The following is a 14,794-nucleotide window of genomic DNA, read 5'->3' as shown; positions in this document are numbered from 1 at the left end:
GGCTTCTTGGAGGCAAATTTCATGTAATGACTTACACGTGGTTTGCATGCAGGATAAGTTTAAAGCAGGATGAGTAATAAATAAAATCATCCTGTTTCTAGACTATATTGTTCACTATATAACAACTGTACTGTACTGTACTGTACAGACTACTAAGAAAGAAACCATTTTAGCTGTACTGTGATGTTGTGTTAGGCTTGTTAAGAGACAAAGTAAAGCAGACAGATTTGCAGAGATAGATGAAACAAAAGCAGGTCAAGGGGAGCTGACACCCATCAGCTTTCTCTCCTTAATCTATCAGTGTAACACATCTCTTGCCCCATCTCCCTAGACACAATGACATGCCAGATATCACAGGCCCTCAGCAATTGGCTTTGTCATGGCCTTTAACCCATGCGGATCTGTGTGTGTGTGTGTGTGTGTGTGTGTGTGTGTGTGTGTGTGTGTGTGTGTGTGTGTGTGTGTGTGTGTGTGTGTGTGTGTGTGTGTGTGTGTGTGTGTGTGTGTAAATGTAGTAGATGGTGCTTTAAAACATAAGCTCAAAAATTACAGCTGCTCTTTCTTTGTGATGTTCCACTAGCCACTGAACACATGTAAATCTGTGCTTGTGTTTGTGTGTTTGGTGAGGCTGGGTGTTAATAAGGACGAGAAACAGAGAATCCTTAAAATAGAATCAGACATATAGCCACACAAAGATTTTTCAGTTACTAAAATGTAGATGAAATCTCAATTATTATCCTGTGAAATCGTTGGCTGTGGTGTGTTGAAAATGTTATCTCCAAAAAAATGCAACCCAGGAAACCTTTTCTGTTTGACTTGCTATGAACTGTAAAGTGGGTATCTGTGACTTCTATCTCGATGCAGAAATTTACACACATATTACAGGTAGCTTTTCTATTTAATACAGGATATGTTTTTTTTGCTCTGTGTGTGACAACTTAAAGTGGCAAAAACACAGCATTTCATGACACTTTTCAGACAATTTTGTTGTAGATTTTTTTGTCGTTCATTTTTCTCAACTCTGACCACAGTGTTCACTACTGACACTGACTTTCAGACACCACACTGTAACTATGTCAAAGCTGGCTGAAGTCTAGAAGAAGGAGATGCAAAGAATTTGTGTGGTGACAAATGATAGAATGGTCTGTAATTCACAGTAGCAGCAGGTAGAATCAGGATGTCTGACAGGCAAGGAAGCAAAGCAGGTAATGACAGTCTGAAAAGTTATAAGGGCATGATGTGCTGCAGGAATCCAAGTTGTCAAAATGACAGACACATTTCTGTGGATACAAATGAGGACATGAATCGGGATGTATGTGAAGAGAAGGTTTCTTTTAAGTTGCAGTAGTTTCCCAGGTAGAAAGTTTGAAGTGAATCAGTTACTGACGCGGGCAATACCAAAAGTTCATTAATGTTTAGGTTAATCCGGTAAACTTTTTACGTCAGTTTGTTCTCATCTCAATGAGCAACTTAATACTGCATTCTCAGATACCTAATGCTACACATTATTATGCAGTTGGGGCCCTGTGGCATTGGTACTGACATGCCTTCTATGGCAATATCAGCCACCAGGAGCCAAGGTATCTCTATTAGAGAGCCACAAATCTGTATTAGGAGGTTGAAGGAGTGTTAGTGGCATATACTGGGAGTACATTTTCTTGCTTCTTTTTTTTAAGCACTGCAAACTACTTGATGAGGTTTAGCACAACAACATATTTTAGGTTAAAACACACACTCCTCCGCAGCAATAACTGTGATGATTGACAAATAATGATTTAGGGGTTACAGACCCCTCCCTTAGCTCTGGGGCACATAAACCAAAGGACACCTTGTACATAAATGAGCCACACCAGCAGCTGTGATAAACAGTGCTAGGCGATATTGTGGGAATGAGAAAAGGCTTGTCCAGCAAGGCAGTTATCCAAAGGGTGTACATTAAATATGCAGTTTTACTTTAAACAGTAGGATCTCGAGCCAGCTTGTAAGACTTAATACCTGCTTAGCTAAGATATGTACCCCATAATGAGGTTCTGTTCTGTTATGATATGTAGTTTCTGATAATGACATTGCTTTGTATTAAACACTGTTTTTCTTTATTCCTTAAAACATTTGGTCTCTGTATTAGGGCTACAGTAGCATTAAATATTAGAGGAACTGAAATACCTCATTTGCTATAAACTGGTTCATCCACAGTACTAGTAGCATTTTACTTTCAACCTCCAATTATCTTTTTCATAAGTAGTGGTAGTAGTGTTTGGTCAGTGTCAGGAATTGTGACTGGCTCAAGGGTACCATTTCTGAATATTTTAAAGAACAAATAAATTATTCTACCATATAAAAATGATAACTGTAATCTATTATTGCTCTCCACTGCCTTTGTGTTAGTATGTTAGTGATGTCTAAATCCATAGAGCATCCTATAAAGACAGCAAATATTTCTAATATGTCTAACATCTCTAACCACTGTTTGTCTTTGTAGATTAGAAATTCCTTCCTACGAGGTGATGCAGCTCGACTTTGAGGTGGATAACGTGATTAACCTGGTGCCAACCCAGACTCTACACTGGAGCGTTGAATACCCAGCTGGCACACAGACAACTTCCAGGCAAACAGAGAAAGTTTCACACCTCTACATCAGCAGTGCCGACATACAGGGCATCGTACCACTGGCTGAGGTAAGGGATGATTTGATAGATGAGTACAGACATAGATATCTATGAGCATACATATTGACATGCCCAGCAGCACACACTTGTTACATTTGCTGGAATAGACTTAATTTTTCCCTCCATTTCCCTCCTCCTTCTAACCTTCTTGCTGACACCCCCAGCCACCTCCTTCCTCTAGGGTGATCAAAGCTGTAAAGGTCAACTTGTTTACCCCCTCCTGTTGCTACAAGCCTCCCGGTCTCTCTCTCTCTCTCTCCTTCTTAGACAGACACACAGCAGGTTTTTTCCTCACAGGTTTCAAAATAATAAGCAGCCTCACAAGCAGTCATGCAGATTGACAGGCTGACATAGACTCACTCACATAGACTTTGTAATAACAGTCATTGCCTAAAATTCACAGACGCCCTTACTTTCACTTCTCTATTGTATCCTGTAGGTGTCCTTCCTGGTAATAATCAAATACAAAGACTGCCCTTTATACATATGTAAATTCAGTTCATTTCAATTTTGTTTATATAACGCCAAATCACAACAACATTCACCTCAAGGCACTTTCTATTCTAAGGTGAAGACCCAATAATACAGAGAAAACTCTAAAAAATCTAACAGTCCTCTATGAGCAAGCACATGGCGACAGTGGGAAGGAAAAACTTCCCTTTAAAAGAAAAAAAAATATCTGGCAGAACCAGCGTTAGGGAGGGACAGGCATCTGCCATGACCGGTTGGAGTTGAGGGGAAAACCCTCCATGTTGTTAGACTTTGAAAAGCACTGACATTACCAACAAGTCTTCAGAACAAAACCAAAGGAATAAAAATAGGCATTTAGTTATTTATTATACACTTGGAAAATGAGAGGAAATAATCTAATGCTAATAACATATTGGCAATATAAATTAGCTGTAGTGGGCAGCAGGCCATACTAGGCAGCAAATGTGAAAGATCATGGCAAATGTTACACAAATACTTTAATTAAACCCTTAATTAAACCTTTTATGGGGTCCAGTCAAAAATGGACAAGCACTATTCCATCCATCCATCTTCTTTTGCTTATTTGCATATCTTTTGATATGCAAGCCTATCCCAGCTTGCATAGGGTGAGATGCAGGGTACAGCCTGGAGAGGTCGCCAGTTAATCTCAGGGCCAGCACTAATTCATGCATCCAGCCATTTTATTTTGCTAATCCAAATCAGGGTCGCGGGCCATGGAGCCTGTCCCAGCTGCTATGCAAGAGCCAGTGTGGGTCCAGCACTAACTCAAATTCTGTTAAATAATATGATACGTTTCATTTGCATTTGATTATATTTTTTAACCTTTCTTTTTTTTTTTGCATTATTTATTTGAGTCTTTGTTGAGTTCTTTGAGATTTATAAGTACAAGGAAATGAACAAAAATAGTTACAGTGTATAAAACTTACATATCTATTTGGTGAAGTAAAACAAATTTCACCTTGAATGAATAAAATGATCATTTACTGTTTATTACTGTAGATTTGGTGCATACAGAGAGAGAAAGAAAAAAAACTCATAAAGTTAAATTTAAAACTGTCTGCCTGCAACATTTCTATTAAGACAAAATATCCCTATTACAACATACATTGGAAAGCCCAAACAGCTCTGGCTAAAGCAACCAAGAACCCTTAGGCTAAAAAGCGAGGCGGGGAATGCTTTTCAAAATGCTCCTAGTTCCATTACCACTGAGGTAGAGCTAATCTGCCCTGATAGCCCTCCTTCAAACAGCAAAGCCCTAGTGACAAAACCCAATTTTGTTCAGGTCTCTGCACCCCCTGTCTTTTTCACACACTGCAAAAAGCAAGCTTGAAACCATCATTTCGAATAGCAGGGCTGTTGGGATTTTGCTTTGCTCAGTGTGAATGGAACGTCAGGATGAGCTACAGCTTCTGACACTCTACACTTTATAACATAACCGAAGATTTTTTATCACTGTTATTATTAGAGTGATGGGTAGTACTTATATTTAATTTACATTAAACATAAATTACATTACTTCATGTTTTATTACAAAAAGAGAGATGATGTACACCCGTCAATATTTCTACAAGGTACTGTGGATAATACGAGTCTTCCTTTTTGGGTTGGGATTTTTTGCCCCCGATTGTATCATAATAAATATATATAATTCATAATTCATTAATATATATATATAATTCATATATAATTCAGCTTTTGTGAACATATTGTGGGAATGAAAAGCAAAACTATTTTATGCCTTTATAAGGTGTTATAAGTGTATAACTGCACAAAAGTTGGTCATTTTAGTTGATTTCTGGGTGGTTGCTAGGCAACATAATGATGGCAAATGACTGACATGGATGTACAAATGTTTGGTTGAGTTCATTTAAAAAAAAACATCATTTGTATTTATAGCCATATTTTTTATGGTCAGCCTATTATTATTGTGAATATAAAAACTATACTGTATACTGCAGCCAAAAATGTAACATTTTTTAACTCCGGTAAATAAATGCTTTAAATGACTAAATTATTAGAGAATTCTGGGCTAAAGTTCAGCAGCTACATTAAAAAAAATCCTTGGAAGGTTATAAAATGGAAACACACAATTGTCTGGTGTTTAGTTAGGGTCATTTAATCTCAAATCAGCCAACTGAGCTCCGAACATTGAGCTCCTGAAAACAACCCGTTCTTTTACAAATGTTTGTACTACCAGTCTGCATGCCAAGGTTCTTGGTGCGTTTATACATCTGTGGTCATGGACGTGATTGGAACATCTGACTTTTGGCAAGATAGTGTATATTAAAATGGTTGTTAAATTCCAGCATCATACATTTAGCTCTTTGAGATATTCATGTTCAAAAACTGCCTCAGATTTCAATGTGCAAAAAAAAAAATCCCTTAAAGTGGACTGACCATTTTTGAAAAATATATATCTTTGTTTTGATACATGAAACTAAAATTTGACAACTTTGAAACATAAAAATGTTATGCAAATTGAAGATGGTCAAGTAGACGGCCTGTTTTGATTTGAGACACAACGACCTGTTGTTGTGATTAGAAGTTATCAACATGAGTAAGAATGATTATATGTAACTGAAGCAGTTTTCTAATTGCCTCCAGCATGACATGGATAGAAAAAATACATCTGTTGTCTCTGTCATTCCTAACTCCTAGTAACACACACAAAGAAATAAAAACACATGTATTTGTATCCACACATGGACATAGACATTTTTTCTCTCCCTCCCTCTATTTCTCTTTCGCCCCTCTCCTTAGGTAAAAGCATCAAAATGGCTGCTATTACGAGCCATTTGGGCCTCCAAATTTGTTTACCAGAACTCCTGACCAGGTCTTGATTGCTGGTTGGTTATTTAAGGTGACTTTCACTGAGAGGGGTCTTTGTGATAGATTACCAAGATGAAAGCTCCAACTTTTCTGGGTTTTCTTGGAGAGAAGGAATGATAAAAGAATAAAATTATGAGCAGCTAGTGAATCTTCAAAAAGAGCTGGATGAAAATGCTTTCACACTATCATCTATCCTTTTTTCTATACAATTCCACATCTGGGAAATATGAAATCCTTCTCACAGCTGTTTAAACAGCCTAAAAGCTAAATATGACGTAACATTTCATCACAAGCACTCTAGACTGACCTTAAAGCATAATTTCCTAGCCATCTGTTTGGTTGATTTAACTCCACTTTATCCATCCTCTACCAGCCTCCAAATCAAAAGTCAGCTTATCAACAGGTCTGATGTGATAGTGCACTGTATTCTATTTTACAAGGTAGCAATGAAAAACAGAGCCCTGGCTGTCATTACCAAAGCCCTCTCCGACATTTTCTTCCTAATTCCATATATCCATTACGGTTCTGGTCTGTTGCCTGAGCTGGAAAGAAAGAGGTCCTCTTCAGGAAACGATGGATTATTAGGAGTAATTTATCTCCTGTAGGGGTGGAAAAATTGGTTTCATCTTTTACAGAGAAGAGGTGAGTGGGGCAGAAACAGTTGTTAGGGAAAGAAGAGAGACAAAAGAGAGCTATATAGAAATAGAGACAGAATGGCAGAAATTAGCACCAAAAATTGGGATTCAATTTAAGACAGTTGGCATTTGTCTAGCAAAAGATTGGCATTGATTTCTGCCAACGGTTAGATCAAGAACAAAACACAGATTAATATTAACTAAGCAATTTACAATACCTTGTAACCCAATGCCAAAAAACGGGAACAAATCCAATTCCTGTCACTGACTTCTCAAACAAACCGTCCATCATAAAATTCACAGAGCATTTGCTGAATAGGAGAAAAGAGGACTTTGAATTCATTGCCTAAGGAGAACAGCAGGGTGGAGGAGAAGAACTGCAAAGAACCCTGAAAACTCTGAATAGTGAATATGTGAATTTCCTATTTTGAAAAGTGGGTTGTCATAGTTGAATGGACCCACAGTGACGGCCGATGGTGGCCTTTATTTGTCCCAGACAGTCCTCTCAAATCGGACTGTGAAAATGTTTCTAAAGAATATGGGCAATAAACCCGTTAAAGCTTAGATTAGGATGTAGTAACACACACAGCGTTCACATTTTAAGTCAGTCAATTCACCGCCTATTGCCTCATACAAGTAACTTTGGCAATTGTGCTGTTTGCATTTTTTGTTTTGTCCAACTATATGAATTTCAGACAATATTCACTTTAGGTGGTAATATCAAAGTGTGATAAGAACCATTGACGATGTCTGTATGTCATGACGTGGGTTTTAAGAAAAAAGCAAAAAATACGTTGTATCTGCTGTTTTATCTACAGTGTATTGGATGCATAACTTAACATACATAAATAAATAAATTACATAAACATAAATAAATTAAAAGATGGCACTGAAGACTTCAGTTATAAAATGTCCAAATGAAATAAGCCTTAAATACCTTTTTGAAACTTTTTGAAGTGTAAGTGAACATAAGTCTTAGTTTCTGCACTTGTTTTCTTGAGGATCACAGAGAAAGCATATCTGAAATGGCTGCAAAGTTTGACTGCACATTGTTATTGTTCCAACCAAAATGTCCTGGTCAAGGTGAAGAAAGGATATAAAATCACGGGAGAGATTTGAAACGGAGAAGTATTGTTTAAATTCTAACATACATAATGTATAAGGTGTAGCATGTTTATTATAGTCCATATAATGTCCATATATTATACAGATGTTCAGTACTTTTGTCCATATAGTGTATACGGATAAAACATTGTGATTATACACCATATGGGAAAAAGTACTGAACTATATACACATTATAGCATGGGTTGCCATAGCATGGAAACCCACGCCATGATGCTCCCACTGGACAGTCGTTATGCTGATGTTAATACCAGAGGAGGTTTGGGGCTCTGCAGTTATCGAGTTACTAGAGCATTGTGAACTTTTACGCATTATGCACTTCACAGGATTCAACGACTCCAATCTGTAACTTTGGACTGGTGACACCTCAATTAGATTAAGAAGTGTGAGCCAAAACATTTTGCCCATATTGTGTACAAACAGTGCAAATTAAAAACAGGGTGTAGCTGAGAGTGATGGGATGCCATTTATCTTGCAAGTGACTGGTCAAAAAGTACAGGGATATAACCACTGAACTGATGGTGCCACGAGTAAAAACCTCAGAGGATACTTATAGCAATTCTAATTCATTTTAAGAAGTGCACCAATACAAAAACCAAATATCATGGAAATACCTCCAATAGTTTTCAATATTTCTGTCAAAACCACGTCACTAAAACACAAATGTCACTAACAGGATAAACTGTCTCATGACATGAATGTCTTTACCATAGTGTTTGAAATGGCCAAGTTTCATTAACAATGACTGCATCGCATTGTATGGTTTTTGGATGAACTACTGTAAAAACATAGAGGTAAAGAGAAAAAAGGGGACAAAGAACCCTATTGCGTTACTTAGGAGAAAACAAAATGAAAAGGAATGTCAGAGTGGGCCTACTATACCTTCCTATAGAGTTATTTTATAAGCTAAAAATAATTGAACCATAATAATGTTGTTTTATGCTCTCTGCAGGTGTCATTACACACTTCAGCAGGGTGTTTTCAGAGGGAAAGAAATCTGCACATGCACCCTTTCGCAATAATGCTTTTATATCTGATGCTTTGTGCATACATTTATTTCTTTCTTATGTGAAGAAAAGGGTAGTGAATAAATGTTTTTTGTTCCCATTGTCTTCTTTTGGGATTAAGTAGTTTAAATTTCATCCACCCCTCTTTTCCCCTCTTTTTTCTCCTCCACCTCACCTCATTCCTTCATTTTATTCCCACCCTTCCTTCTGTTTCTGTGTCCCCCTATCTGGTCTTCATTGCTATCCTCTTTCTATTTCTCCACTGAGTTTCACTTCTCTCTGAGGCTTTGCTATGTAATTAATTCTTAATTAGAACACTTGTTTATCTTTGTTGCTTAAAGATGCATGCGTGTGTGTATGTGTGCATGTGCAGACCTCTTAGCAGAGCAGTTATGCTAAGTGGCTTCTTAATTTGCCTCCTCTTATTGGTTCTCTGTAAGAGGAAGTTAGTAAGTGGGAAGAAGACACTGAAAAGTCAATCTTTTGATGACATCTCGCACACACCACCACCACATAGTTTTCAAACTCAGTTTTACTATTTTCATGGTGTGGATGTTTATTAACAGCTGCATTTTCATGCCTATTTTCCAATTCCAGTGCTCTATATATTATATACAGTTTTTTGTCTGTTTATACTAATAGCAACACACAGTATAAGCACTCACATAGAGTAAGAGAAATAAAGATTTGATCCCTGCTGTAGTTCTACTGAACAGTCCCTGATTTTATATTAGTTTTGTTTTAATGAAGAAATGCAGAAACATATAACATGCACTTTACATAAAATGTATACGTTGATTTGCATGTCATTGCGTGAAACAAGTATTTGATCCCCTAAAGTATGACTTAATACTTGGTGGAGAAACCGTTGTTGATAAACATAGCAATGAGGTATTTTCTCATAGGTTTGCACACATCTCGGTAGGGATTTTGGTTCATTTCTCTTTACAGAAACTCTTGAAATACATTAGGTTTCATGGCTGCTACTTAGTAACTCGAAGCTTCGGCTCCCTCTAGAGATTTTCTATAGGATTGAGGTCTGGAAATTGACATGGCCATTCCATTACCTTAATGTGCTTCTTCTTTAGCCATTCCTTTGTTGTCTTGGCGGTATGTTTTGGACCGTTGGATGGTGGACGACCCATCTTCAGTGTATTAGCTTAGGGAATGAGGTTCTTATCCAAGATTTTTATAGTATATCACGGTGAAGTCGCTCTGTACCCTTAGCAAAAAAGAAAAAAGCCCCCAAGGATAATGTGTCCAGCTCCACTTGACTGTGCGGATGGTGTTCTTTGGGTCATACTCAGGATTTCTTTTCCTCTAAACATGATGGGTTGAGTTAATGCCAAAGAGCTCAATTTTGGTTTCATCTTACCACAGCACTTTCTCCCAAGCCTTCTCTGAATTATTTAGGTCCTCACTGGCAAACATAAAACGGGCCTGTACATGTGCTTGCTTGAACAGGGGGACTTTCCTCATTCCTGCATTATGACAGTGTGATACCAATTGTGTGCTTGGTGACTGTGGTCTAACCTGCCTTCAGATCATTTACAAGCTCCTCTCATGTAGTTTGCGGGTTGACCCACCACCTTTGTCATGTTCATCTTCACACATCATGAGATAAGATTATGTATGGAGCTCCAGGCCATAGGCAACTGGCGGTCATTTTATAATTCTTCGATTTTTGAATAACCACCTCAACAGTTGTCACTTTCTCACCAAGCTCCTTGCTGACAGTGTTGTAGCCCATTCCAGCATTGTACAGGTTTACAATCTAAAGTCTTTTGACATCTCTTTGGTTTGTGGAGTTGAGATCGGGAGTATCTATAATTGACTGACTGATCGATACATTTTTTTAAGAAAACTCTACTAATGGATAATTTAAATAAAAAAAATCTAATCTAAGAGATAAGGAGAGATAGATTCCCTCATTTTCATAAAATAATTTAATATGATTCGAAAATAGATATTTTAACTAATTAACCCAAATATTCTTGTTCTTAATCTCTTGTGTTGCTGTCTCTCAAGGTTGCAGAGAATCTAGCAAATCTTCATCGCCAACCCCAACACACCCTCACAAACTTGTCTTCAGTCACAGTATTTGCTTGTTAGCAGCCTTCAAACTCCCAATTAATCAACACATATGACACATTTTATGTGCGTGTGTGAATGTGTATGTATTTGGGTCACTGAGAACTTGCGTGTCCTGGGCTGCAGGTTCATTTCCATACCGAGCGGCTGTGGTTCAGTCCAATCAGTCAACAAGAAAAGCAGGAAGAGGGAGGTTGGGGAGACGGTGCGGACGTATGTGTGTGGGTGGTTTTGGTGTGTTTAAAGAGAGAAAAATAAGCAAGTTAGGAAATGACAAAAACTATAAGGCTTGAGGAGGGCCCACCCTTACTTTCTCACAAAATGTAAAAAGAAAAAGGAAGTAGATGCATGCAATGTCAATGAAACAAGCTTCGTGCAGACACTTTTGCTCCAGGCAGTATGTATTAAGAAGAAGAAGCATTTGCTCTTCTTTAAATTTTTTAGTTTACAAGACATTCACTTGATATAATGCAGCTACAAGAGAAACCCTTTCCACGCATTGTATGCTTTTGCAGTTATGTTGCAGAAAATTCTTTATAATCCTAAGAATGGTCTTTTCACAGACCTACAAAAAAGGACACTGGTGATAGTCATACTGGCATTTTTGGACAAGGTTAGTATGCCCGTACACAGACTTTAATTCTTTTGATGAATTACGACATCTTCAACCCTAATGAGTATGTAAGCAGTTGTTTGTACATGCAGCATTTCATTTCACATGAATACTCAGTCGTGTCCTTTTTGTTCTGGTTAAGAACATGAAAGGGCTCACTAGTTCAAAGTAAGCTGCTGGGCCAAACAGGAGTCATTCAAGTTCAAAAGAAGAAGCAAGGAAAGCAAAAGAATAATTTCACTATAGTTTCATCAAGTATTCCCGTAACACTTTTGTATTTTTCCTTCCTTATGGTGTATGTCACACATAATCTTAAGAGAGGAAAAAGTAGCATCATCCAGTGTAATCTGTGGATGGAATGAACACCTGGATGAAATCCACTGAAATGCACAAGGGTTGATATAATAATGAGCCTACTCCTGTTAGAGCAGGGAGACAAATTGGAGTAGACAAAAAGCTTTCAGTTTCTAACAAGATGTGATGATTTGACTTCTGCTTTCCGTTTTTTATGAACCAAATCAAAAGCTGAAGAACAACCTCCTTCATGCTCAGTTACATATAATCCCACCCGTGAGTTGCTCAGCCCAACCACATTATCCTAATGGGCCACTAAACCAGCTATACCAGAGCAATATGGGATGGGACGCTGTGCTCAAGTATACACGAGGACATCTGATGCCTAGCCAATTATTAAAGTTATAATAAATTGGGAATGAAACAACTTTGCAGGAGAGAAAACAATAAAAATGAGCTACATAAGAAATATCATTGCAATGGAGTAGTTATGTGGAAATCTCCCTCACATAAAATGAGCCTAGTTAGGTTTAAGCACAATTGATGGAAAGATGCAGTGGTAGGACTGCACAGACAGAGGAACAGAAGAAGAAGAAGTAGGAGGAGAGCTGTAAAATGGGTGGGGGAAAAAAAGGTGAGAGAGTGGTGACATAAACATGAAAGAGAATACGGGAAAATGGTTGAGGGTTTAAGTAATTGAAAGAAACAAAAAAGAAGTAGACAAAGAGAGAGAAGGAAAGGGGAGGAAAGAAGGATGTAGCAGGAGAGGAAATTACACACACTAATGGCAAAAACGAACACCAGAAGGAGTGAAAGTGAGAGTGTTGTGGCGGGGAAAAGATGGAGAAAAAGAAGAGGGCCCAGCGGAGGTGCAGAGCACCATGTAAGAGTCCCTTGGAAGTTATGGGTAGTACAAGAGGAAGAGAAGAATGAGTGAGAGGCACAGAGAAAGAAAGATAGAGAGAGAGGAGATGAGAGCAGGGCAGTTCTAATGCAATTAGGGGTCTGGAAATTGAAAGTACAATTCTCTCTGGGATCTTTGCAAGAGTGGTGTGTGTGTGTGTGTGTGTGTGTGTGTGTGTGTGTGTGTGTGTGTGTGTGTGTGTGTGTGTGTGTGTGTGTGTGTGTGTGTGTGTGTGTGTGTGTGTGTGTGAGAGAGGGAGAGGTTGAATGGGCTGTTAGCTTTCATATCTACCAAATGTCTTCATCCCTCCCCCCTCCTGCTCGATCTCTTCATCTCTCCCTCTCTTCCTCTGACTCCTCAAAATCACTCTTTTATTTTACAGTCCCCTCCCTCCATTTAATTTCTTTCGTTCCTTATCCCCCTCTTCTTTCCTGCTTCCACTCTCTCTGCCTCCATCCCTGGCTCCAACCATCTATTTCTGTACCTCTCTCTTTTCCTCTTCATCTCTCTCTCTGCGTTTTCATTTCATTAATTTGTGAAGAGGAAACGAAAATGTCAGCTGCTTTTTACATTTATATTTTGTATCTCAGACATTAAGCTGATGCGCTCCTCCATAACAACCTATCCTAAGCGCCAGAGTTGTAGAGCTTTAAATCTCAAGATCACAAAAACTTAAACTTCAAATTTAAGGAGCATTATGTTTTATGTTATTAAAACACACCAAAATATAATAATTGAATGATATAATACTATAAATTTTTTTATTGATTAGGCCTTTTTGAAAAAAATAAACTGTACAGTACATAGACACCTATATAGGGCTTTACAAAGTCTTAATGATACTCACCTGTGAAAAGGAAGAAACTGGCCATCTTTTGGGTTGATTTAATTCTATTATTCTTCACAGTTACTGTTTTGGGAAAGGCATAAACACAAACACCAATGTCTCCAGCTAATTACCTGGTCTAATTACCTGTGTGCATAATTACCACTGGCAAATATAAACACTATCCCCAAGAAGACTATTCGCCCCATTACCACTTGAGTCCTCCGCATAGGTGAACTCACTTTGGAGTGAGCGTTTTTGTAAGTGTTTGCCCATAGATTCAATTTTTGCTTACTATGCTTGCAGTGGGACAGGAAGAAAGTAGTTTAGGTGTGTGCTAATTGCCCCAGAAACAGAATGATTGACTCTCAGATAGTCTCATAGGCTTGTTAGTATCCAATTAGTAGCTGCAATTAGTGTCAGGTTGGTGAGACAGCCTGACACTGGCCACAGAGGTGAATAGGTTAAGATTCAGCTTGATTCACCAGAGAGAGGCATTATAAAACAGGGAACATGCAGTAATGAGTTACCAAGTACCTTGAATCTAATTGTCATAGCAGATTATCACCTGATGTTCTTGATTAGGCTGGCCCAAAGATAATCTTTTATACAACTTGGTCTAAATAGTAAAAGAAATAAACATCCGTGCACCAAACAACAAATATCTTACTATAATAACAGCATAGTATAGTAGCATGTGCACGTACAGTGGCTTGCAAAAGTATTCGGCTCCCTTGAACTTTCCCACATTTTGTCACTTTACAGCTACAAGCATGAATCAATTTTATTGGAATTCCAGGTGAAAGACCAATACAAAGTGGTGTACACGTGAGAAGTGGAATGAAAATCATACGTGATTCCAAACATTTTTTACAAATAAATAACTGAAAAGTGGGCTGTGTGTAATTATTCAGCCCCCTGAGTCAATACTTTGTAGAACCACCTTTTGCTGCAGTTACAGCTGCTAGTCTTTTAGGGTATGTCTCTACCAGCTTTGCACATCTACAGACTGAAATCCTTGCCCATTCTTCTTTGCAAAACAGCTCCAGCTCAGTCAGATTAGATGGACAGCGTTTGTGAACAGCAGTTTTCAGATCTTGCCACAGATTCTCGATTGGATTTAGATCTGGACTTTGACTGGGCCATTCTAACACATGGATATGTTTTGTTTTAAACCATTCCATTGTTGCCCTGGCTTTATGTTTAGGGTCGTTGTCCTGCTGGAAGGTGAACCTCTGCCCCAGTCTCAAGTCTTTTGCAGACTCCAAGAGGTTTTCTTCCAAGATTGCCCTGTATTTGGCTCCATCCATCT

General features: G+C 38.2%; 1 protein-coding gene across 1 annotated transcript in view; it reads left to right on the top strand.

Annotated features, from left to right (window-relative positions):
- The first annotated feature begins 2,483 nt into the window (after window positions 1-2,483).
- The window catches only part of si:dkey-215k6.1 (transmembrane protein 132C), a 70,507-nt gene continuing 58,196 nt past the window's right edge, over window positions 2,484-14,794 (top strand). The window contains exon 1 of the mRNA XM_039620351.1: window positions 2,484-2,675. Coding sequence (XP_039476285.1) covers window positions 2,505-2,675 — 171 coding nt within the window. The 5' untranslated portion in view covers window positions 2,484-2,504. The remainder of the gene's footprint in view (window positions 2,676-14,794) is intronic.

Source organism: Oreochromis aureus, linkage group 12 (genome assembly GCF_013358895.1).
Source record: "Oreochromis aureus strain Israel breed Guangdong linkage group 12, ZZ_aureus, whole genome shotgun sequence".
In the NCBI taxonomy this organism is placed as follows: Eukaryota; Metazoa; Chordata; class Actinopteri; order Cichliformes; family Cichlidae; genus Oreochromis; species Oreochromis aureus.
This window is presented reverse-complemented; position numbering and strand designations above follow the sequence as displayed.